Raw genomic sequence first — 23,510 nt, 5'->3', positions numbered from 1 at the left:
AGAACCAGATCCAGTCCTGTCTACCCTGTTTCTTTTTGGAAATAAGGCCATGTGGATGTTTTCTCATTCCCTTCCTTCTTATACAAAAGGTAGCGTGCTGTATGTGCTCACTTTGTTTCTGCTCCCCTGAATGAGTTCTGGAGGTGACTCCCTGTCATTCCGTAGAGGTCGCCGTCATGCTTTTTACGGCGTATTCCATTGAGTATACACCAAAGTTGAGTCAACCATTCTGTAGTTGAACATTTAGGTAGTTTCCAAATTTATAATGCAAATAATGCTGCAAAAGAACCTGATGTGTTCATTATTTTCCTCTTTTGAAGGTGTATCTTCAGAGTAAATTCCTAAAAGTTGGATTTCTGGGTAAAAGGGTAAATGCATATGTAGCCTTGTGAAATATTGCCAAGTTTCCCTCTATACGGTTGTGCCAGTGTGTATTGCTATCAGCAGTGTCTGAGTGCCTATTCCCCATTGTCTCCCTTCAGAATGTATTATCAAGTTTTTGAGTGTTGCCAATCTGTTGATAGCTGAGAAAGTGTAGTTTTAATTTGCAGTTTTCTCATGAATGAAGTTACACTTGGAAAAAAACATGGTTAAGGGTCATTTTTACATATTGGCTGTGTGTGTGAATTGCCTGTTCATGTGTTTTGTCCATTTTTCTAGGATTTTTGGTCCTTTGTTCCTCTCAACTTTTAAAAGTTTTAAAAGTACATTGGGGATATTAGCCCTTTGTAATATTGCATACATATATGTTTTTTAATTTGTCTTTTGATTCTGTTTCTAATGGGTTGTTTTTGGGGTTTTTGGGGGCCATACAATAATTTTTTTAATGCCAAGTTTATCAGTTTCTATATATATATATATATATATATATATATATATAGCTTCTGGACTTAGTTAGAAACCCTTTCTCTACACCCAGTTTCTTTTCAGACCTTTTTGGTTTTATTTTTTGCTTTTAGATCTCTGGCTCAGTTGCTCTTGTGTAAGGTGGTAAAGAGTGGATCTAGTTTGAGCTTCTCCAGATGGCCGTCCTGCTGTCCATTTACTTGTCCATCTTTGCCCAGTAACTTGAGGTATGCTGCCGTGTGCACGCGCACCTGTGCGGCGGGGTCTCCTGGAGTTTGGTCTCCGCTGCACTCTCTTCAGGGGCCTGTGTAAGTGGCTTTGTAGGGAGTTTCAGGTCGGCCCACAGCTCTTGCTCTTCTCTTGTCCCAGCCATTCCTACATGTCTGCTTCTCCAGACGAACTAACTCTCAGCTCCCCAGCTCCAGCATCCCAGACCTTGGCAGAGTGCAGGCAGGGAACGTGAGATTTCTTCATGGATTATGAAAGTGGAAAGCTTTTCAAATAGAAGCAGCTATGAAAGTCCTGTTTCCTTCAGGCAGGCTTTCTGAACGAACCCCACAGGAACGTCCTGCGGCTGGAGACGCGGTGCCCCTTGTACTCGCCTCACGCAGCACTGCGTCTGAGGCACGTCCCTGCCGTGCCTCGTGCCTGTAGCTGGTCGTTCTCAGTTGCTGTTTGTGGTTGCCGTGTGACGATACCGCAGTCCATCCAGACTGTAAGTGCACAGTGGAGTTGTGCCATTTGTGATTAAAGCCGCTACAAATATTCGTGGACGTGGTTTTGGGTGGATTTAAGTGGTTGTTTTCTGGGGTATGTAGAGTCACAGCAGTGTGTGTATTCAGTCTCAGTAGGTACTGCCACATACTGTCCAAAGTGGCTGCACCAGTTTACACCCCACCAGCAATTTGGGAGAGTCCTTGTTCCATATTCTTGCAACATTTGTTATTGTTGGTCTTTTTAATTTTAGCCATTCTGGTGGGTGTATAATTGAATCTCTCTGTGGTTTTAATCTGCACTTCTCTGATGATAATGATGGTAAGGATTATTCCAGATGTTTGTTGGTCGTTGTGCTCTCTCGTGACGTCTCTGTCCAAGGCTTTTTCCCGTCTTTTAATGAGTTGTCTGCCCTTTTCTTCCTGACTTCCAGGAGCCAAGCCCGTCATTGGATGTATGTATTGCAAAGTCTTCTCCCAGTCTGTAGCTTGCCTTTTATTCTCTAAGTAGTGTCTTGAAGTTTTTAGTTCTAATGACTTCCAATCTATCAGTCCTCTGTTTTATGATTAATACTTTTGTGTCCTGTTTGAGAAAACCATTTCTTGCCCTACGTCATGGACTCGTCTGTGTTTCTCCCAGAAGCTCATCTGTTTGCCTTTCACATTGAGTGCGCTGAGCTGGGGACTGACCTGTGTTTTGTCCTGTTCCTTATGGAAATGCACTTGTCCTGGCACCATCTGTGGAAATGACCTTCCTGTCCTGTGGAGTTTTATTTGTCATTAATCAAGAGTCCATATGTACACATCTGCCTCTGACCTCTATTCTGCCCCTTTGGCCATTTATTCTTGGGCCAATATATCACTATCTTCCTTACAGTGGAACTATGTTGTTTTTTCCTTCAAGAATGTCCTGGTAATTATTGGTTCTTTGCATTTTCAAATAAACTTTATAATTTTGTATACCACTTAAAATACAAGGTTTTAACAAAAGTAACCATCTAGCTTCAGTGTGTTTATAATTTTTAACTGTTGTCAGTTGTAGTTGATTGAGTTTAAACCTTAATCTTATTTCCAGACTTGATTAGACATTTCCTTTTATAGTCAGAGAAGCTGATTTTGGTTCCTAGAACTCATCCTTGCTGTGTGAGATAAGAATTTTCTGTTTTCCCCCTGCTGAGCTTTCATCCCCTTTTACCTGGAGGCTGCTCCTTTGCCCACCTGTGGCATAACCCAGTCAAGAGAGGGTGGTACCGGTTTCTCCTGCCGCCAACTCACCCACTTTGCCTCCCTCCAGCCTCTTCAGAACGCGCTTCTCCCGTGAGCCCCTGCCCTGGTTTAAGAAACGGCCAGTCCAGGCTTTCTTGCAGCTCTGAACCTCACTGCCCAGTGCCTCTGCCTCGTCACCCCCAGAGCCAGCACCAGAGAAGCCAGGGTTTGCCTCGGAGGCCCAGCTTCCAGACGCCCAGCGCCCTCAGCCTGGGCTGCAGGGTCCCTCCCCGCTGGGTGCAGCTGAGGCTGAGAGGATGCAGAGGGGAAGAAGAGGAACGTGACGCACTGCTGCTCCAGGCCAGCCCAGGGCTGAGCACAGACGCGTTTCATTATCAGAGCATTGCGTAAATCTCCTCGCCGTAGAGTAGGCAGCATGCCCCGCCTTTTTGCAATAGTGAGGGAAAATGCTTAAAAAGATCACACAGCTATCAAGTGGTAGAGCTGAGATCTACACCTAATACACCTAATTCCACCTGGACTGCAGTTACGCTGCCTCTGTTGATTGCGGCGTGCTGAGGGACACCTGAAGGCCCTTGCCTCAGTCCTTGAGCGTGCGCACAGGCCTGCACCAAAAAGCCAGGGAGAGCCCAGGGTGGGTGGACGAGCCGGGCCTGCAGCGCGGCCAGCCTGGCAGGTGGGCCACAGGGTGCAGAGGCTTCTCCTCCCACAGCGCCTGCAGGCGGGGCGCGTTCCTTGACAGCTCTCAGGAGCACCGCTGAAACTTTAAATGACTTCCGGTTGGCTTTGACAAAATCTATAATGGGCTGGAAATGGGCCTCTGCGGGATTATCAGGGTTGACTAAGTAAATGTAATGTGTCCATAAGCTAAAAACCCATTTAAGAGTGATTTCTTACAGGGTAATTTTTTACCTTTTTCCCCAAATCACATTTATTAGTCTTTTCCCTGGTTCTAAAACTGCTCATGCTCTTCCAGATCACCTGAAAAGCACTAGAAGGAGCATAAAGAAGAAAACACGTGTGTATTCACACAGGCATGTGTGTGATACGTGATCCATGGTGTGTGTGTGTGTGTCGTAGATAGAGGAATACGGCTGCTTTGCTCCCTCAGGATAAGCTGCTAAATACCACCTTTTAGGACATAGGATATGCTCACATTTAAAGACTCAGTGGAAGCTGCCAAATTGGTTGTTGAATGACCAAAGGACATGAATAAAAAAATGACAGATGGAAATACAAACAGCTAAGACATCTAGGATATTCACCTTTATTATAGACTTATTAAATGACACACCATTTTTAACTGTCAAAATAGAATTTTTACATTCATTCAGTATTGGGTGCCCACTACACATCACACATTAAGCAAACACCAAAGAATGAACAAACCTGACCTCATGGAGGTTTTAATCAAATAGAAACAAACATTTATTGAAAACATGCCTTAACTGTGCAAGCCACTGTATAAATGCTGTGGCATCTATTTAATCCACTGAAAGGCAAGCGGTTTTGGAGGCCAGCGTGCATGAAGTGGCCGGGGAGGATTGGTGCGAGAGCAGACTCCGAGTACCATGCCTGGGCAGAGACTTTTAATGCCTATAATCAATGAAAGAAACCTTTTACATACTCTCAGAAAATCAAATAAATGACTCGGTGTCGGTTAGGATGCAGTGGAAGCTGCTTCAGGTCACTAGTGGGAGTGTAAGTGGACCTGTCCTTTCTGCGAAGAGCTGGCATGATTACCAAGAGGCTTAAAACATTTTAATCTCCTGTCCCTGGAATCTGTTGATTGGCTCTTCTAAGGAGACAAAGAGCTATGTACAACTGATCAGAAAAAGAGCCTCATCTTTTAGTCTACTGAACTAGTTAAACATTAGGTCTGGAATTTATTTCAAAGCAGACTGGACCAGGAGAGAAGTGCATTGAAGCTGGACGGTGGATACTCTAATAACATGCATATAATATGTCTAAAAATATTTATGTAAAGAGATTCCATCAAGCATTATTACAGTGAAAAGTATGTTATGGTGTGGTATTCCGTAAGAAAATATGCAATTATTTAAAAGGCTCTGTTTGAAAAAAAATGCAATGGGAAAATGCTCTAAGTATAATCGTGGGAAAAGCAGGACACAACACTGGTCCAATTTCATTTCAATTATGTTAAAATGGCTATTAAGCATAGCAAATAGAAGGAAACATGCCAAAATGTTAGGAGCGGGATTATGGTGGTTTTTATATTCTTTATGTTCTTTGGTATTTTTCAGAATTTCTGCAGATACCACTTACAGTCCCGTAACAGGCCGTGATTGATGTCACCGTCAGGCAGTGGAGCTGGTGTGACCCCGTTTGGGGCTGTATGGCAGAGGCTGTCAGTCCCTGCTTTGTCGTTGTTAAAAGCCACTGCATGTGTGAGAGGCATTTGCGTTGTCCGGGAGGGATGGTACAATGAACAGCTCGCTTATTTCTGAGTGCTTTGGGATATTTTCCTTTAAAAAGATCTATTCTTGTTTTCACATATTTGCATGTTTAGTATTTCGCAGTCCCCTGCTCTGTGCCAGGCAAACGCAGCGCAGGTCCCCTGTCTGAAGGGGGAGGCGGGCACAGATGGCCGCCGCCTGTGGGAAGAGCTGAGGGGTGACGAGCCGAGCCGGGCGGGGGGCGTCCCCAGGCTGCCCAGAGGGCACTTGCCACTAAGATCTTATGTAGCCACGCAATGGCCTGTACATCAACAGTGCGGTTGTTTCCCTCTCACGGTCTGAAACGGATCCTTCCCGACCTGGCTTTCTCCCGTTCACTCTCAGGCCCTCCGTCTCGCTCCCGTGCACGGGGTTCTCCTCGGGGTGGGTGATCGTGTGCCTCACACCACAGCCTTCCTTGCTCCTCGCCCGCAGCCTGGATTTTCAGCAGTAATTGCCAGCACTTGTTTTGATCATGGTCTGAACTTTATAAAATAGAAGCCTGTCTAAAATCAATGTGAACAAGGGCAACCTTTTTTTTTCTGGCCCTCAAAATTAATGGTCTCAAGTAATTCCAAAAAAGAAAATTGTTATTTAAACACTTTTTGAAAGAGTATAAGCTCAATTACAGCTGTTGCCTACATCCTGTGAATTGTAGATGTGATGATGGTTTCTAGAAATATCTTTAATGAAGTTTTCACTTGATATTGTTGTAAAAGAAACAAAAGACAGCCATCTTAATCATCATTCCCCCCTCTGTAAAATGCAATTCATCAAATGTCTTAAATATCGTGCTTAATTATCATCTTTCCCTTTCTGAGGATATGATTTGAAAAACAGTGGAAATCAAAGGAATGTTTAAAAAACAACAACAAAAAAAACACAAGAGCATGAAACTGGAGCTGGGTCTGAGGAAACGTCTCAACCTGTGGGATTACCGAGAAATCTCCAAACATTAACCCATGACCCTACCTGTTAGAAGTGTCTTTGCCCCTTCAGAGATCTAATGAAATTCTCATTTTAAGTCATTAACCAGCAAGAGACTCAGAAAAGAGTTATTTTCACAGAAGGTAGATTTTACCTTGACTATAGAAGATGGAGGTTGCGGTCATTTTAAATTATTAAAACTTGGAGATGTCCCAGGATCCTACTAGATAGACGAGGAAGCTTTCCAAAGACAGACCTGTGCCCTGGGTCGGGCTCCAGCCCCACGTCCCTCCAGCCAGGGCCCAGACGCGGCTCCGGGGGGCGGATCCAGAGCAGACCATTCTGGAGGAAGGACGGGCTCGCGGCCCCAAGTGAGACCCCCCCCCCCCCGTGCTGGACGGGCGGGCTGCCCGAGCTGCGCAGTCCAGGGGCTGGGGTCTGCACAGGGAAGGGGCTGAGCTGGCCGTGAGCGGTGGGAGGGCGCCTCCAGGCAGACCCCGCATCTCCCGTTTCTAGATTCCTGCCCCCGTGACCTCGTGAGCCAGGAAGGCGAGGGCGAGCGGGCTGCGGTGGGCTTAGCCGGACGCTTGCTGAGTGGTGTGTGCAGGCCGTCCAGGTGGAGATGTCCCCGGGCAGGTGTGTACATTGTTCTGGAGCCTTCGGCAGGGAGGGAGGTAGAGGAGATCTTGGGCCCTCGGTGGTTACGCCAGCGCAGGTGCAGAGACCGCCGAGGGGACAGTTCATCCCCGAGCAGTAGGCACCAGAGGACACGCCTGGAGCGCTCTACCCAGCGGTCGGCACGAGCAGTGCTACCATTTGTCTGCACTCCGGGTTAAGTGGCCCAAGACCCACCTACCACTCATAACACGGTACATCGTAGCGCAGAGTAAGGTCAATGCAAAATTTAATTTAGGCACAAGTGGTTTGAGAGTTGGGGCTTGTCTTTATCCTAACTCTACCTTCTTGCCCTGCAACCCCAGAGGGCCAGATTTGGACGCCGACGCTTGGCCCCGCCGCCCACACGCTGCTTTGGATCGCGGCTAAGCGGGTCTTCAGCTCGCCTCTGGGCCTGCTTGGTGCTTTGTAACTAGGTGTGCGGACGCCGGCTCGTGCCACGAGCACAAGCTGCCTTGGGCCGGGGCGTGCGGTTGTGCTTTCTTCCCTCCTGCTGCCCGGCCTGGACCAGAGAGGAGAGCAGGCGAGACTTACACCAAGTGGGGGCTTCTCAGAAACAATCTGGTGTTAGAGGGGCGAAGGCTCGTTGGTGCACGAGGCTCTGAACCCTCCTCCTAAGGCCTCTGGGAGGCGACCGTTACTCTACGACCCTTGCCTAGTCTTTATTAACACACTTGAGAGGGACTTACAATTTTTCTTTTCTTTCGAATCCATTTGAAACAGGTAACACTTTAGTATGTTTAATACATGTGACGACCGTTAGCGGTGCAGAAATAAAGTCTTTGTTGGCGCGTGCTGCGTCCAGCGTGCTTGGTTCTCTTGGGCAGTGCAGCCGAGGTCATTGTGCAGCAGCCGTGGACGGCGCCCGGGCCCCCGGCCTTGAGGGAGGACCCCCGCAGCCTTCGTGGGGGAGCTGTTCTCGCGCCCTGGGCACGGGCGGTTCCAGCGCCGGGCTCCCCTCCCTGAGCGCTCCAGCCCAGTCCCAGGTCCTGGGGCTCCCTGGAGGCCTGGGGTGCAGGGAGATGCCCCGGGGGCCGCCGGCCCCCTCCCCGCTGGCTCAGGTGGCTGGGGTGGGCGTTCGCCAGCCTGGCTGGGCCTTCCTTCTCCGCGGCTCCACCCCTCCCGGTGCTTTCCTCTCCTCCCGCGTGCTCCCTCTGCCCTGGCGTCTGCGCTGCGTGCTCCTCTTGCAGAGGGGCCCCAGGGCTGGACGTCCTGCGCCAGGAGGTGTACGGGGGGGCGGGGAGCAAGGAGACTTGGTGAGGGTCCCAGGTGAGGCTGTGCCTGCGCGGCACCAGAGAAGGTTCCGGAAGGGCACCGCCCACTCAGCTCCTTCTCTGTCCCCTCTGCCCATACACCTCTCGACACCGAGCACCCCAGCGCAGCCGTGCCACCCTGAGCTGGCGCCGAGCCACCTGGGTGTTAGCAGGTCCACGCAGGCTGCAGGTAACCTTTGCGGGCGTCTTGGTTTATTTCCCGCCCTCCCCTCTTCCACACACCCAGTCCTTGAAGACTCCAGAGCCATCGGCACTGGACGTGGGCCTGGGACGGCCCCGCGGAGCGCCCCCTGAACCCGGCCTCGGGGAGCCACGCGGCCCTTCCGTTTGGGCTCCTGCACCTGTCCAGCCTTCCCGCCCACCCATCTCCACGCCACACTCGAGCACTGTCGTGGGTGAGCCCTGCTCCCACCGCCCCCACGTCCTGAAACCTGCCGTTTCCCTCCCAGGGACCTGCGCCTTCCACCCCTGCCGCTCCCTGCGGCTGCCCCTGCCGCCCCCCAGCCCCTGCCGCCCCCCAGCCCCTGCCGCCCCCCAGCCCCTGCCGCCCCCCAGCCCCTGCCGCCCCCCAGCCCCTGCCGCTCCCCCTGACCCTGCCGCGCCCCCTGACCCTGCCGCCCCCCAGCCCCTGCCGCCCCCCAGCCCCTGCCGCCCCCCAGCCCCTGCCGCCCCCCAGCCCCTGCCGCTCCCCCTGACCCTGCCGCTCCCCCTGACCCTGCCGCCCCCCCAGCCCCTGCCGCCCCCCAGCCCCTGCCGCTCCCCCTGACCCTGCCGCCCCCCAGCCCCTGCCGCCCCCCAGCCCCTGCCGCTCCCCCTGACCCTACCGCCCCCCTGACCCTGCCGCCCCCCAGCCCCTGCCGCCCCCCAGCCCCTGCCGCTCCCCCAGCCCCTGCCGCTCCCCCTGACCCTGCCGCCCCCCAGCCCCTGCCGCTCCCCCAGCCCCTGCCGCTCCCCCAGCCCCTGCCGCCCCCCAGCCCCTGCCGCTCCCCCTGACCCTGCCGCCCCCCAGCCCCTGCCGCTCCCCCTGACCCTGCCGCCCCCCAGCCCCTGCCGCTCCCCCTGACCCTGCCGCCCCCCAGCCCCTGCCGCCCCCCAGCCCCTGCCGCCCCCCAGCCCCTGCCGCTCCCCCTGACCCTACCGCCCCCCTGACCCTGCCGCCCCCCAGCCCCTGCCGCCCCCCAGCCCCTGCCGCTCCCCCTGACCCTACCGCCCCCCAGCCCCTGCCGCTCCCCCTGACCCTGCCGCCCCCCCCGCCCCTGCCGCTCCCCAGCCCCTGCCGCTCCCCCAGCCCCTGCCGCTCCCCCAGCCCCTGCCGCCCCCCAGCCCCTGCCGCTCCCCAGCCCCTGCCGCCCCCCAGCCCCTGCCGCTCCCCAGCCCCTGCCGCCCCCCAGCCCCTGCCGCTCCCCAGCCCCTGCCGCTCCCCCAGCCCCTGCCGCTCCCCCAGCCCCTGCCGCCCCCCAGCCCCTGCCGCCCCCCAGCCCCTGCCGCCCCCCAGCCCCTGCCGCTCCCCAGCCCCTGCCGCTCCCCCTGACCCTGCCGCCCCCCAGCCCCTGCCGCTCCCCCTGACCCTGCCGCCCCCCAGCCCCTGCCGCCCCCCAGCCCCTGCCGCCCCCCAGCCCCTGCCGCCCCCCAGCCCCTGCCGCCCCCCAGCCCCTGCCGCTCCCCCAGCCCCTGCCGCTCCCCCTGACCCTGCCGCCCCCCTGACCCTGCCGCCCCCCAGCCCCTGCCGCTCCCCCTGACCCTGCCGCCCCCCAGCCCCTGCCGCCCCCCCCGCCCCTGCCGCTCCCCAGCCCCTGCCGCCCCCCAGCCCCTGCCGCTCCCCCTGACCCTGCCGCCCCCCTGACCCTGCCGCTCCCCCTGACCCTGCCGCTCCCCCTGACCCTGCCGCCCCCCAGCCCCTGCCGCCCCCCAGCCCCTGCCGCCCCCCAGCCCCTGCCGCCCCCCTGACCCTGCCGCCCCCCAGCCCCTGCCGCCCCCCAGCCCCTGCCGCCCCCCAGCCCCTGCCGCCCCCCTGACCCTGCCGCCCCCCAGCCCCTGCCGCCCCCCAGCCCCTGCCGCTCCCCCTGACCCTGCCGCCCCCCAGCCCCTGCCGCCCCCCAGCCCCTGCCGCCCCCCAGCCCCTGCCGCCCCCCAGCCCCTGCCGCTCCCCCTGACCCTGCCGCTCCCCCTGACCCTGCCGCCCCCCAGCCCCTGCCGCGCCCCCTGACCCTGCCGCCCCCCAGCCCCTGCCGCGCCCCCTGACCCTGCCGCCCCCCCCGCCCCTGCCGCTCCCCAGCCCCTGCCGCTCCCCCAGCCCCTGCCGCTCCCCCAGCCCCTGCCGCCCCCCAGCCCCTGCCGCTCCCCAGCCCCTGCCGCCCCCCAGCCCCTGCCGCCCCCCAGCCCCTGCCGCCCCCCAGCCCCTGCCGCTCCCCAGCCCCTGCCGCTCCCCCAGCCCCTGCCGCTCCCCCAGCCCCTGCCGCCCCCCAGCCCCTGCCGCCCCCCAGCCCCTGCCGCCCCCCAGCCCCTGCCGCTCCCCAGCCCCTGCCGCTCCCCCTGACCCTGCCGCCCCCCAGCCCCTGCCGCTCCCCCTGACCCTGCCGCCCCCCAGCCCCTGCCGCCCCCCAGCCCCTGCCGCCCCCCAGCCCCTGCCGCCCCCCAGCCCCTGCCGCCCCCCAGCCCCTGCCGCTCCCCCAGCCCCTGCCGCTCCCCCTGACCCTGCCGCCCCCCTGACCCTGCCGCCCCCCAGCCCCTGCCGCTCCCCCTGACCCTGCCGCCCCCCAGCCCCTGCCGCCCCCCCCGCCCCTGCCGCTCCCCAGCCCCTGCCGCCCCCCAGCCCCTGCCGCTCCCCCTGACCCTGCCGCCCCCCTGACCCTGCCGCTCCCCCTGACCCTGCCGCTCCCCCTGACCCTGCCGCCCCCCAGCCCCTGCCGCCCCCCAGCCCCTGCCGCCCCCCAGCCCCTGCCGCCCCCCTGACCCTGCCGCCCCCCTGACCCTGCCGCCCCCCAGCCCCTGCCGCCCCCCAGCCCCTGCCGCCCCCCTGACCCTGCCGCCCCCCAGCCCCTGCCGCCCCCCAGCCCCTGCCGCTCCCCCTGACCCTGCCGCCCCCCAGCCCCTGCCGCCCCCCAGCCCCTGCCGCCCCCCAGCCCCTGCCGCCCCCCAGCCCCTGCCGCTCCCCCTGACCCTGCCGCTCCCCCTGACCCTGCCGCCCCCCAGCCCCTGCCGCGCCCCCTGACCCTGCCGCCCCCCAGCCCCTGCCGCGCCCCCTGACCCTGCCGCCCCCCAGCCCCTGCCGCCCCCACCGCCCCTGCCGCGCCCCAGCCCCTGCCGCTCCCCCTGACCCTGCCGCCCCCCAGCCCCTGCCGCCCCCCAGCCCCTGCCGCCCCCCAGCCCCTGCCGCCCCCCAGCCCCTGCCGCTCCCCCTGACCCTGCCGCCCCCCAGCCCCTGCCGCCCCCCCCCGCCCCTGCCGCGCCCCAGCCCCTGCCGCTCCCCTTGACCCTGCCGCCCCCCAGCCCCTGCCGCTCCCCCAGCCCCTGCTGCTCCCCACAGCTGCCCCTGCTGCTCCCCCCCGACCCTGCCGCTCCCCGGGGCTGCCCCGCGCTCTCCAGCTGCTCCTTTGACCCTGAAGTCACCTCCTCTCAGAAGCCCCCCGGCTCCAGCGTGCGTAGGTGCTCCTTGTTTATTCTGTTTTGTTTTGACCACGGGGGCGCTCACCAGCCTTCTCTGACTGCTTATTTATTGGGGTAAAGGAGAGCTGGACCTGTGCCCCTGGCATTTGAGGGGTGCAGAACTGATGAGTAACTTCCTGAGACGGCTGGGGGGGGTGGAGTTTCCCTCGTGGCCCCCGGAGGAGAGGACTGGTGGGAGCGGCCTGTCGGTCAGGGTTTTGGGGGGCCCAAGGAGCAGGTTTTCCTGTGGCCAAGTGGAACCCGGGTGGGCCCCTGAGCCTGAGTCCAGCCCAAGGGCTCAGCAAGTGAGACCGCACAGGAGGTCTGCGCGGGGGTCACCACTGGCACGGGGCGGGGCCGGCAGGGGCCCCAGGGCTGCACCAGAGAACAGAAACCCACCCAGGGGTCTCTGGAAGGCCCACTAGAGAAAAAAGAAGCTTTTAACCCAGACCGGAAAGGCTACACAGCTTGCCAGGACTCACTCTAGGAGGTGACAACGCTGGGGATGGCCCGTGTCTTAACCAAAAGTGGCAACGGGAGACACAGGGGGGTGCTTGGGGGGGGATTTTGCAGTGGCGGTGAGAACAGGTGAGCTTTGCAGGGCACCCGAGCTCCGGGAGAAGCAGGTAGGGACAACGAGCGGGTTGGGGTAGCCCTTACAGCAGTTTCAGACGCGCCGGGGGCCGCCGGCTCCGCAGCCCCCTCGGTCCTTGGCCCCTCGGGAGCCCTGCTTTGAGCCTCCTCGTGATCTGGGGGCTGCAGGGAAGCAGCAAGGCCTTGCTGGGGGCGGGAAACACACCCGGCGGCGCGGGAGCCGCCCGAGGCCCGCTGGGAATGCGCCTCCTCGCCGGACCTGCCAGTGGACGCGAGCGGCGCTGCGCCTCGTGCGCACTGGGGCCCCGGGCTCCTCACCAGCCTGCCCTCCACACTCGAGGGACTGAGGCACAGCCCCGGGAAGGCGTGCGCTCCGCAGACGCCGCCTCCGAAGCCTCGGGGCTCTTATTTCCAGAAGGCGAGCGGGGCTGCGGGCGGGTGGGAGCGAGCGCGTCGCCGTCGCCGGGAGAGGCGCTGGCTGCCCGACAGCAGGGGCGCGCGGTGGCCGCACTGGGGCTGCGCGCGGGCGGCAGAGCGGCGTCTGGGCGCGCGGCCCGGTTGCCCTCCCCGCCGCCCCCTGCCCCGGAGCCCACGCGCCGCCTCCCCGCAGCCCCCTGCCCCGCGCCCTGCCCTCCTGCAGCCTCTGCCCCGCGCGCGGCGGGGGCGGCGCCCCACGATGCTGCCCGCGCTCCTGCTGCTCTGCCTGGCGCAGCGCCCCGGGGCCCGGGCGGACAACGGGAGCCTGGCCGTGGCCCCGGCCGTGCCCGACGCGTCGCGCTTCCTGTCCTGGAGCAACGGCAGCTGGGCGGGCTGGCAGGGCGGGCGGCGCTTCGCGGTCGGGGCGCGCTGGCCCGCGGCGAGGGCGCTGCTGGTGGCCGCGTACTCCTGCAGCATCGCCGGCTCGCTCTTCGGGAACGCGCTGGTGTGTCACGTCATCTTCAAGAAGCGGCGAAGGCCCTCGGCCACCGGCCTCTTCATCGCCAACCTGGCGGTCGCCGACATCCTCATCACGCTGCTGAACACGCCCTTCACCTTGGTAAGGGGCGCGCGGGGAGGTGCGGGGCGCGTGGGGAGGTGCGGGGCGCGCGGGGCGGGGCGGGGCGGTGCGGGGCGCGCGGGGCACTCGGGGCGGTGCGGGACGGTGCCGGGCGCGCGGGGAGGTGCGGGGCGCGCGGGGCGCGCGGGGAGCTCAGGGTGGTGTGGGGTGCTCGGGGCACTTGGAGAGCTCGGGGCGGTGCGGGGCGCTCGGGGCACTCGGGGAGCTCGGGGCGGTGCGGGGTGCTCGGGGCGCCCCCGGCTCGCGCCCTCCCGCGGGTCCCGCCTGCCCACCCCTCGTGCGCCTTCCGCTCTCCCTGCGTCCGTCTTTCCGTCTGCGCGCCCGAGCCTCGCGCGCCGTTCGCCCCGGGTCCCCTGCCCGGCGGTGCCCGCCCGCCTTGGCCCAGCCTCCCGCCCGCTCCTCTGGTTTCGCGCCCTCTTCCTCGTCTCCGTCTCTCTCCAGCAGCAAAGGCGCTGCCCTTTCCTGGCGACCCCAAAGCTTAGCGGGAGAGGACCCGCAGGACGGGCCAGGGCCGGGGGCAGTGGCGAGGGCCGCCGGGGGGGGGGGGGGGGGCTCGTCCTCGTCCAGGGTGGCGCGGGCGGGGCCGGTTTATGCGGGGAGACCACCCCCAAGCTGGACGGCCGTGGGCCAGTGCGGGGGGCATTTAGACTGTCCAAGAGCCAAGGCCTTGGAGGTGGGAGGCGGCTGCGGGCTTTCTCTGTTCTGATCCCCTCCTGCCTCTCGTGGTCTCCCCCTTTCCTCCCGGTTCCTCCTGTGGGGCTGTTTTCTCTCTCCCCCCTCCTGTTCCTCCTCTCCCCCCTCCCCTCTCCTCTCCCCTCTCTCCCCTCCCCCTCTCTCCCCTCCCCCTCTCCCCCTCCTCCTCTTTCTTTTCAGCCAGGGCTTCTGCAGGTGGTGGCAGAGTGGCCAAAGGCAGAGAGCAGGGCAGTTCACGGTGTGAGGAGGGGCACTGGGTGCTTCAGCAGGTGGAGAAGAGGCGAGAAGCAGAGGGGGGAGTGGGGGAGGAGGGCGGGCCAGGAGGCCTGCGCCAGCCTGTGGCTGCTGCCGCGTCTGACCTTGTCCCGAGAGCTCCAGCGAGTCAACGAGGGTTCTGAGCAGGAGGCGACAATGCTACGATTTTGGTTAAGAAGGCGGCTGCCAGCCGTGCGAAGGCTGAATTAGAGGGGACAAGAGCAGAGGACAGGCAGAGCTGCCAGGGGGCGGCAGGTGACCGGGACTCAGGCAGGGCCGAGATCTTGGGACTGAAGACGGCGCAGGGTGGGCTGGACTTGATGACCGGCTGGAGGTGAGAGGTGCCAGCCCCTGAAGGTCTCTAAGGGGCTGGGCTGCTCGAGAGCCTCCCGTGCTCCCCTGCCTTCTGGAAAACGAGGGGCGTCCAGGGCTGTGGCCAGGCCTTGGGACCTGGCGGAGTGTCCCCACGAGCCCCCCACTCAGCCACACAGACCCCGCCTCAGCCCAGGCAGCTCCTGGGGTTTCTGCCCACAGCCAGGCCCCTTGCCTGCCTGCCCTCGACGTTCGTCTCCAGTAGCAGGGGTGAGCAGGACCTCTGGGCCAGCCTGCCCACCTGCTCCCTGGAGCCCTTCACAGCCAGTCGGGGTGAGCCTGTCTCACACGAGGCTGGGGGGCTCACGGGGCCCGCGTCTCGCCCCGCAGCAGCCCTGGGGTGGGCCGCCTGCCCCGTCGTGCTCTGCTGTCCTGTGCTGCGCCTCCCCGCTGGGCGCCCGTGCCCTCCCGTGGCTGCCTGCAGGCCGCTGGCCGCGTTGTCTTGCGTCCAGCCCTGGAGTCCTGGCTGGAAGCTCCTCCCTCAGCACCCAGGCTCGGGTCTCCAGCCCGGGCGCTACTCCCAGCTGCTCAAGCACCCGTGTGATTGCGCACATTGCCCTGGAGGACGTGGGGTGAGGATTCCGAGCGCCCCACAATGTCCTGAGCTCTTCTCTCCCCACCAGAGGGCAGCCCCCTCCCTCCCCGCCTCGCCGGACCCCCGGAGCTCCTCCAGGTGATGGGTCCCGAGGCCTGCGTTAGCCACGACGTGCTGGCAAGGACCCAGCTCGTGCGTTTTCAGATGCCGCCCGGCACCCTGAGCTCTGAACCGGCCCGCTACAGATTTTATCAGCATCCATGAAAATAGCTGCTGCTTATTTCTACTGAGAGCTTTCTAACCATCTGCCACATACTGCGTTCCGTGGCTTTACAGATGCTTAGAAAAATGCGGTCCTCAGAATGAGCTAGAAGGTGGAGGCGTCAGCCCTTTGGGGGTCACCTCCCTCAGCCAAGGTCGCGGCTGGAACGCCGAGTGGCAGGACGCCCCCTGCGCTCTCCTGCCCAGCGCTGGGCCCGGCCCCATCAGGACCTGTGAGGGCTCAGACGCGCTGGAGGCGGCGTGTGAGGCAGGCCCCTGGGGGGGAAGGGGACCGGCGCCTCCCCGAGACCCTCGCCCGAGCGAGTCCTGACCGCCGTGCCGCCTCCAGGTCCGCTTCGTGAACAGCTCGTGGGTGTTTGGGAAGGGCATGTGCCACGTCAGCCGCTTCGCCCAGTACTGCTCGCTGCACGTCTCGGCACTGACGCTGACGGCCATCGCCGTGGACCGCCACCAGGTGAGGTGCCCGCGCCGCCTCGACCGGCTTAGCTTTCCAGGCCCCCAGGGGCGCTGGTCTTATTGGCTGGCGCGGGCACTCGGCTGGGGAGATGGATTCCTTCGTCCTGGGTGCTACCGAAAATCATTCCCGATTTGTTGTTCCAGTGAAGACTTGGGGTGCTGCAGTCACTGCTGGCAGTACCTGTCCCAGAGACGGATGAGCTTGTTTGGGGGTAGAAAGCAAACCTGGAAAATCACAAACAACCAAAGCCCTGACGATACTCCGGGGCCTGCGGGTGGATGCAGGAGCACCTGGGGGCAGGTGGTCCTGCGTGCGCCTCACCTGTGGGGAGCACCTGGCCGGCCTGGGGCGGAGGTGCCCGCCCTAGAAGGGGCGCCCCGCACACGGCTGCACAGCTGCACCGAGGCCGGCGGGCGCCGAGGCGTGCAGCCCGGCCTTGCACAGCCCACATGCCCGGGGCAGGTGGGCGCCTCCCAGACGGGGGACAGGCCCCTCTCCGCGCTGGAGCCCCCAGGGCCGGGCGATCTGAGCAGGGAAGGCTTCTCTGAGGTGACACCTGGGGCCTGGATGAGCCGTGGAGCGGGCTGGACCTGCCCTGCGGGCACCGACGCCGGCGTCACGGGCTCCTGTTTGCTTGTCCCCAGGTCATCATGCACCCGCTGAAGCCCCGGCTCTCGGCCACCCAAGGCGTCGTGGGCATCGCGGCCATCTGGGGCTTGGCCACGGTCTTCTCCCTCCCCCACGCCATCTGCCAGAATTCACCTTCAAGTACAGTGTGAGTCCGGGGGGCGCGTCAGGGGGCTCCAAGGCCTCCTGAGCTGGAGGCTGGGCTGGAGCAGCCCCCGCGGCCCTGCCGCCCTGCCGCCCCCCTCGCCTGCCCCCACGTCCTCTGCTTCTCTCTTCTCAGCGGCTGCGCTGCCTCCCGGCTCCCTGGGTGGCTCCCTGAGGGGCGGGGCAGCAGCTGCGGGGTTTCCCGCCCCCAGGCCATGTCCAGAACCAGCTGGGTCTGGACTCGTCCCCACCGCAGGGCGCAGCTCTGCAGGACGCCCGGCCACCCAACGCCCTGTCGGGCCACACGCGCCGGCCGGCCCCCGGGGGTCCCCGCGCCCCTGCCCGGAGGCTCCACGCCCGCGCGTCCCAGGTGGGCTCCTGGCTCCCTGCGTGCTCTCAGGGGGCCGGGGGCCGGGGGCGCGGGCGGGCGAGGGGCTCGGTTCCTGCACCCCCGGCCCCCGCACAAGCCCCCTGAGGCGGGCTGAGCTGCCCCCGGGGACCCGGGTCTTCAGCGCAGAGGAGTGGGCGCTGCGCGGGGAGGCGCCGAGCGCTCGGAGGCCGCCCAGACACGCACGTGCGCAGTACACGCGCACACGCTGACGCAGGCACATGCACGTGCACACGCGCACACGCAGGCGCACGCACAGGCACGTGCACACGCGCACAGCCGACGCAGGCACACGCACGTGCACACGCGCACAGCCGACGCAGGCACAACGCACGTGCACACGCGCACAGCCGACGCAGGCACACGCACGTGCACACGCGCACAGCCGACGCAGGCGCACGCACTCCTGTGAGGCAGCCTGGCGCCCTGGAGGCCGAGTTCACCCACTCTGTAAGGGCCTCCCAGGAATTCGGGGGCACTGGACGAATCCGAGCCAGATCCGCCGCCTGCGGGGCCCCCTCCTGCCCACCGGGAGGAGTGCGTGTGTAAAGCGTGTCCTCTTCCTTCCACCAGCGGTGGCCCCAGCACACACAACGAGCAGGAGGCCACGTGGGCACCCGAGTGGAAGGTGCTCCGCCCCTCCACGTGAGGGAATCCACAGCATGAGTGTGAAGGAAGGATAATGGGGCAGCCCGGGCTCCTGCTCCCCTACTCCACCTCTCGTTTCTTGTCCCCTCCTTAGTCCCCTTTGCAGTGGGAGTGGGGACGCAGCGGGTTCCACGGCCTCCACGGGCGGGCCGGCCCGGACCAGGAGCAGCAGGGCTCAGACGTTCACGGGTCCCGACTGCGGGCCAGGAACAACCCAGGCTCAGGACACCGGCCCAGTGCAGCCCTGCCTTGGAGACGCCAGGGCGGAGCCAGCACAGCAGGGCGAGGAGGGGCCAGCCAGCGAAGGGAGGGCGGCCAGGGCGCTGGGAGGGGGCTCAGCGCCCCTGCCCTCCCTGCCGCCCTCCCTCTCTCTTTCTCTCTCCCTCCTCCTCTCTCCCTCCTCCTCTTTCCCTCTTCTCCCTCCCCCCTTTCTCCTCCCCCCTTTCTTCCCCTTTCTCCCTCCCTTTCCCCCCTCCTTCCCCCTCCCTCTCTTTCTCCTCCTTCCATTCCCTCCCCCTCCCTCTCTCCTCCCTCCGTTCCCTTCCCTCTCCCTCCTTCCCTCCCTCCCCCTCTCCCTCCCTCTCCCTTCCCTCCCCCATACCCCCCACTCCTGTCCAGTGAGGACCTTGTCCGCGCGCTCTGCCTGCCGGACTTCCCCGAGCCCGCCGACCTCTTCTGGAAGTACCTGGACCTGGCCACCTTCCTGCTGCTCTACCTGCTGCCCCTCCTCGTCAGTCTCCGTGGCCTATGCCCGCGTGGCCAGAAGCTGTGGCTGTGCAACACCATCGGCGACGTGACCTCGGACCAGTGCCTGGCGCTGCGGCGGCAGGAAGAGGAGGACGGTGCAGCTGCTGGTGCTGCTGGTGGGCCGTCTTCGCGCTCTGCTGGCTGCCGCTCAACTGCTACGTGCTGCTGCTGTCCAGCCGGGCCGTGCGCGCCAGCAACACCGTCTACTTCGCCTGCCACTGGCTGGCCACGAGCAGCACCTGCTGCAACCCCTTCCTCTACTGCTGGCTCAACGAGAGCTTCCGGCTGGAGCTCAAGGCACTGCTGCGCATGTGCCAGAGGCCGCCCGCGCCCCCGGCGGCCAGGCGGCCCTCCCCGGCCCCCGCCTTCAGGGTGGCCTGGGCCCAGAAGAGCAGTGGCCAGAGGGCTGCCCTGGCCAGCGGCCTGCAGCCCCCCTTGCGGCTCCCGTGGGGGAGGGCAGCCCCGTCCTCCGCAGGGCCCGGCGGGGCCCGGCGTTAGAGCAGCAGGAGGGGGCGGCGAGCGTCCGGCCAGCCTGGGTTGGGCAGAGCCGGAGGAGGCGGCTTTCCGCTCGCCCCACCCGACAGTGCCGAGAGCCGGCCCTGCGGCCGCTGGGGCTCTCAAGCTTCTAGAAAACTGCCCAGCTTCCTCTCCCCGCTTGACCTCGGAACCGAAAGGCCGGCTGAGCAGATGCAGGTTTAGACGTTACAGTCCGAGAGGGCCGCGAAGCCCCCGGCTCGGGTGGGCTCACGCGGGTCCGGCTGCCACACCTGGCTGTGGACTGCCCTCCGGCCACTGGGGTGGCGGCCTGGGCCCCCGGGCTCTGCTTTAAGGGAGTCGGGGGCCCTGACAGGGGAGCTGCGCTGGGGTCTTTGCGGCTGCTTCACAGTAGAGTTGGACCAGTGGCGATCGCGCTGACCAGACTGTGTTCGTGACGAGGGGGCTGACTTGGGTTCTTCAAGGCGAATCACTGCTTTTCTTACAGAAGAAAGTATGATTTAAAACTTCGGAAAATTCAGAAAAGTGCGAAAAAGAAAACAGATTCACCGCCTTATCCCACCAACTTGGGATAAAGTCACTTGCCCCTTCCCCTGCACTCGGGGTGTGTGTGGCGGTGGTGTTCGCCTTGAATCGCAGCCATCCTTCTAGATTGTGGGAGAAGCAGGAGACGGGCCTGCTGAGCCCCCTCCCCACAGGTGCGTTCAGCGGCGGAGCTGGAGGGAGGTGGGACAGGGCCTGGCAGGGAAGGCCAGGGCCCGGTGTGGCCGCCCCCGGGGCGTGGGGTGGGCAGGTGGGCGCAGCGTCCAGCCGCCAGCCCGGCCGGGAGCCCGGCCCTCCCTTCTGCGCCCGCCTGGAAACAACAGGTGAAGACGCCTGCTCTGCAAGGCCGTGAGGAGCGGCTCTTCACCGCGCGGGCGGGGTCGCGCCCCATCCCCCGGGCCGCCTGGCAGCAGGCCCCAGCGCAGGCGCGCTCAGCGTGGCCTTGAGGCTGGCGGGTCAGGGCCTGCCCGCCCTCCCAGAACCTCCTAGAATGGTGACAGTCTAAGGACCCGCCTGGCCAGAGGGTCTCACTGCAGAGACTGGACCTCCCCGTCGGCCCAGCGGCCCCTGCGCGGTTCCTGGGCCTCCGGGCAGACGCTCCCGGCCGGAGCGCACCTGCCGCCCACGCACCTGCTGCCCTCAGCGCTGCCGGCGCACAGCAAACCCTGGTGATGGGCCGAGGGGCTGAGGCCCGGGTGGGACACGGCCGGGGCCCATCGGCGTCTCGGCTTGGACGGGGGCTGAACGAGGCCACGTCTCCTCCCTGGTGAGGGTGTTTGAAGTTTTCCAGGATGGGAAGTTTTGAGAAACCACCTTCTGAAGAGCAGGCGAAGTGGTTCTCCTGGGGCAGAGAGCCTTCAGGGTCGCAGGACTCCTCAGCTGGGTTTTTCAGCTCAAATGGCGCCTGTGCCATGAGAAGGCGCCTGTGCCGGGGCCTCCTGCAGCGTCGAGAAGCAGCTGGTGGCTTCTTCCTGCGCCCACAGAAACAGGAGCGGAGGGGCGCGGCAGGCTGGCCCTGCTCTCAAGCCACGGCGAGCCTTCTGCCCGTGCCCCTGCGGGGGAAAAGGCGCGCAGTCTGGGGACAGCGCCACGTCCCAGCGAAGCCCCTGCCCTGGCGGTGGAAGGGGTCTCCTGGGCCCCAGGGCCTGGACCTCCTCGAGTGCACCAGCGGCTGCCGCTGTCCCCATCAGCTGCACACTGTGTGCTCAGGGCAAAAGGGATCGGTGCCTGTGAGCGAGAACTTGGTAAACCCTGAGCGTCTCCCGATGTGCTGTAAAGAGCACTTTGTTGTAATTGCCCAGTCTCAAGAAAACGTATTTGGGGTGCATGGACTGTGCCTCCTGGGCCTGGGTTGTGTCACATTCGGTGTCCTTTGAGGTGGAGAGCGATGTGCATTAGACGAAGGGCGCCCGGCACCTCTACTCCAAACTGCATTTAGATGAACCCCAACGTGGAGAGGTAAAACCCCGCTCTTGGTGCGGGCTGCGGCGTCCCCGTGTCGGGAGAAGCAGCGCAGCCCAAGGGAGCCGGCCGGCCCCTTGCAGGTTCTCGAGCCCCGGGGCACTGCGCGTGGACGCGCTTTCCCTGCCTGGAGAGGCCTTTGCCCCGGGCAGCACGGGCTGGGCCACGGGAGCTCCGGCCAGGTGCTCATCTGAGGATCAAAGCCCAGGAGATTAGCCCTAACAAGGCCACAGAAAAGTGTAAATAGGGGGTAATCTGCTGCACCTTGAGGAAATTTGAGAGAAAAATGATAGAACAGGAGAAGGAGGAAGGAATTAAGAGCAAGGCCTGTCACCCCCCAACAGTTGCTTGCGTGGCCCTTGTTATCGCGATACTGCAGGTGAGGAAATGGCAGCAAACCAAGGAAAGCAGCTAAAAACCACACGGCTGAACTTGGAAAATGCTGCCCTCTTGGAAATTAGCACCTCATGTAGAAAACTCATGTAGAAAAGACTTGACTTTTTAAAATCCAGTGTTCTTCAAATTTCCTTGATGACAAAAAACTTTTTGGGGGATCAAACACCTTCTAACTTCCCTAAGAACTAGTGATAGATTTACATGCTTTTTCTCACCTGAGTTTTGGATGAGTTGTCTTGTGGTTTAATCAAACTTTTTTTTTCGGCTTCTATCACCATTTTAAAATTTATTCATGGGTGTAATCTTCGCCTATACCGAGATGAAAGCTCGGATTTCTAGGGCATTTTAAGAATACATTTATTTGGGGATAGTTTTAGGTTTTCAAAACAATTGTAAAGATGATACAGAGAGTTCCCATGTACCCCTACCTAATTCCCCTATTATAAATATCTCATGTTAGTATATTTGTCACAATTAATGAACCAGTATGGATACGTCGTTGTGAACTGAAGCCTGTCCTTACTGAATTCTCCTTAGTTTTCACCGGACGTCTTTTTTCCCGTTTCAGGATTCCACCTTACACTTCACCGTCCGGTCTCTGGAGGCTCCTCTGGATTGTGGTCGTTTCTCAGCTCTCCTTGTTCCGAGGCCTCCACAGTCCTGAGGAGCGCAGCGCAGGTGTTTTAGAGATGCCCCTGCTCGGGGCCCGCCTCCTGCTTCCGCTGGGGTGCCATGCCATCACATCAGCCGAGCCCGAGCCACGGCACGGCTTACGCTGAGATGACCCGTGGCCCCCTGGCTGGGGCGGTGTTTGTCGGATTCCCTGGAAGGTCACCTTCTCCCCCCAGCCCGCCTCCTATGCTCTCTCATGCAGGAAGTCACGGGCACAGGACTCACCTAAGGAGCCCCGAGGACACGGCAGCTACGTAAATTATTTGGAATCCTTCTGATGGGAGATTTGTCTCTTCTTCCATATTGGTTTATTCCATTATTTATATCAATATGGACTCCTGGATATTTATTTTACACTTTGGTTATGATCTGCTGCAATTTATTTTGTTCCTCCAATTATTCCAGTTTTGGCCACTGGGAGCTCTTTCCACCGGCTCCTGCGTTCCCTGCGTGTGGGTTTTTAGAACTTACTTTCTTGTATTACAAGATGCTCAAGGGTTATTTTGTACATTTCTTTCCCAAGTCCTAGAACCAGCATTTTCTCCATGGAACCCTGGTTCCTTTTATTGGAGAAGGGAATCCGAAACCGAAATCCGGGCTCTGGTGGGCGCTGCTGCTGGGGAGTTACTGCTCCGAGGGCTCTTGGAAGTAGATGTGTATGGACAAGCACTTGAGACGTGTGTCTGTCTTGACCATCACGTCCACACGAGCCACCATGGGTCGCACGGATGCGGCCAGCTCTAACCCCACCTGCAGGGGTCTTCCCCCTCCTTCTCTTGCCTGTCTATGAACTCCCCCTCCGACGGCAGGAAGCCTGACTCCCACCAGCCACCAGCCGGTAACTTAACTGTTCAGCGCAGGCATTCCTGCTCGCCAGCGTCCCAATGATCAACCCAGACCCGAGGAAAACAGCTTTATCACCCACAGCACAGTGCTGTCGCCCTTTCCAAAGCTGCTTAGGTCCAGGTCTTTATTTCCAACCCTACCCTCCATCATGGGACCCCACAATCACCTACAGAAGTTTTAAAATGTGCATACATTAAGGTACATTCTCTGTGCTGTAAAGTTCTACATGTTTTGATGAATATATATTGTCATTATATAATATTATTATGGTGACATACAAAGTAATTCCACCATTCGGAAAATACCTGTGCTTTCCATATTCAACTCACCTTAACCCCCCACTACCCGGATCCCCTGGCAGCTCCTGATCTTTTTACTGTCTCTAAAGTTTTGCCTTTTCCACAATGTCCTATAAATGGAATCATGCGGTCTCTCACCCTCTCAGATTGGCTACTTTCACTTACAGTATGCGTTTGAGGTCCACTCATATCTCTGCATGGCTTGATCACCCCTCTCTCACCCCCTCCCCGCCTTT

At 61.9% G+C, this 23,510-nt stretch overlaps 1 protein-coding gene across 1 annotated transcript; it reads left to right on the top strand.

Annotated features, from left to right (window-relative positions):
• The first annotated feature begins 13,010 nt into the window (after positions 1–13,010).
• GPR83 (G protein-coupled receptor 83) lies at positions 13,011–19,531 on the top strand. The gene is given in 7 exon segments (XM_058289017.1): positions 13,011–13,393; positions 15,880–16,005; positions 16,653–16,761; positions 16,764–16,800; positions 18,434–18,641; positions 18,643–18,681; positions 18,683–19,531. Coding segments are annotated over 7 exon segments (1,257 nt in total). The 5' UTR covers positions 13,011–13,033; the 3' UTR covers positions 19,061–19,531.
• The last annotated feature ends 3,979 nt before the right edge of the window (positions 19,532–23,510 follow it).

This window comes from Dasypus novemcinctus, chromosome 27 (assembly GCF_030445035.2).
Source record: "Dasypus novemcinctus isolate mDasNov1 chromosome 27, mDasNov1.1.hap2, whole genome shotgun sequence".
NCBI lineage: Eukaryota > Metazoa > Chordata > Mammalia > Cingulata > Dasypodidae > Dasypus > Dasypus novemcinctus.
This window is presented reverse-complemented; position numbering and strand designations above follow the sequence as displayed.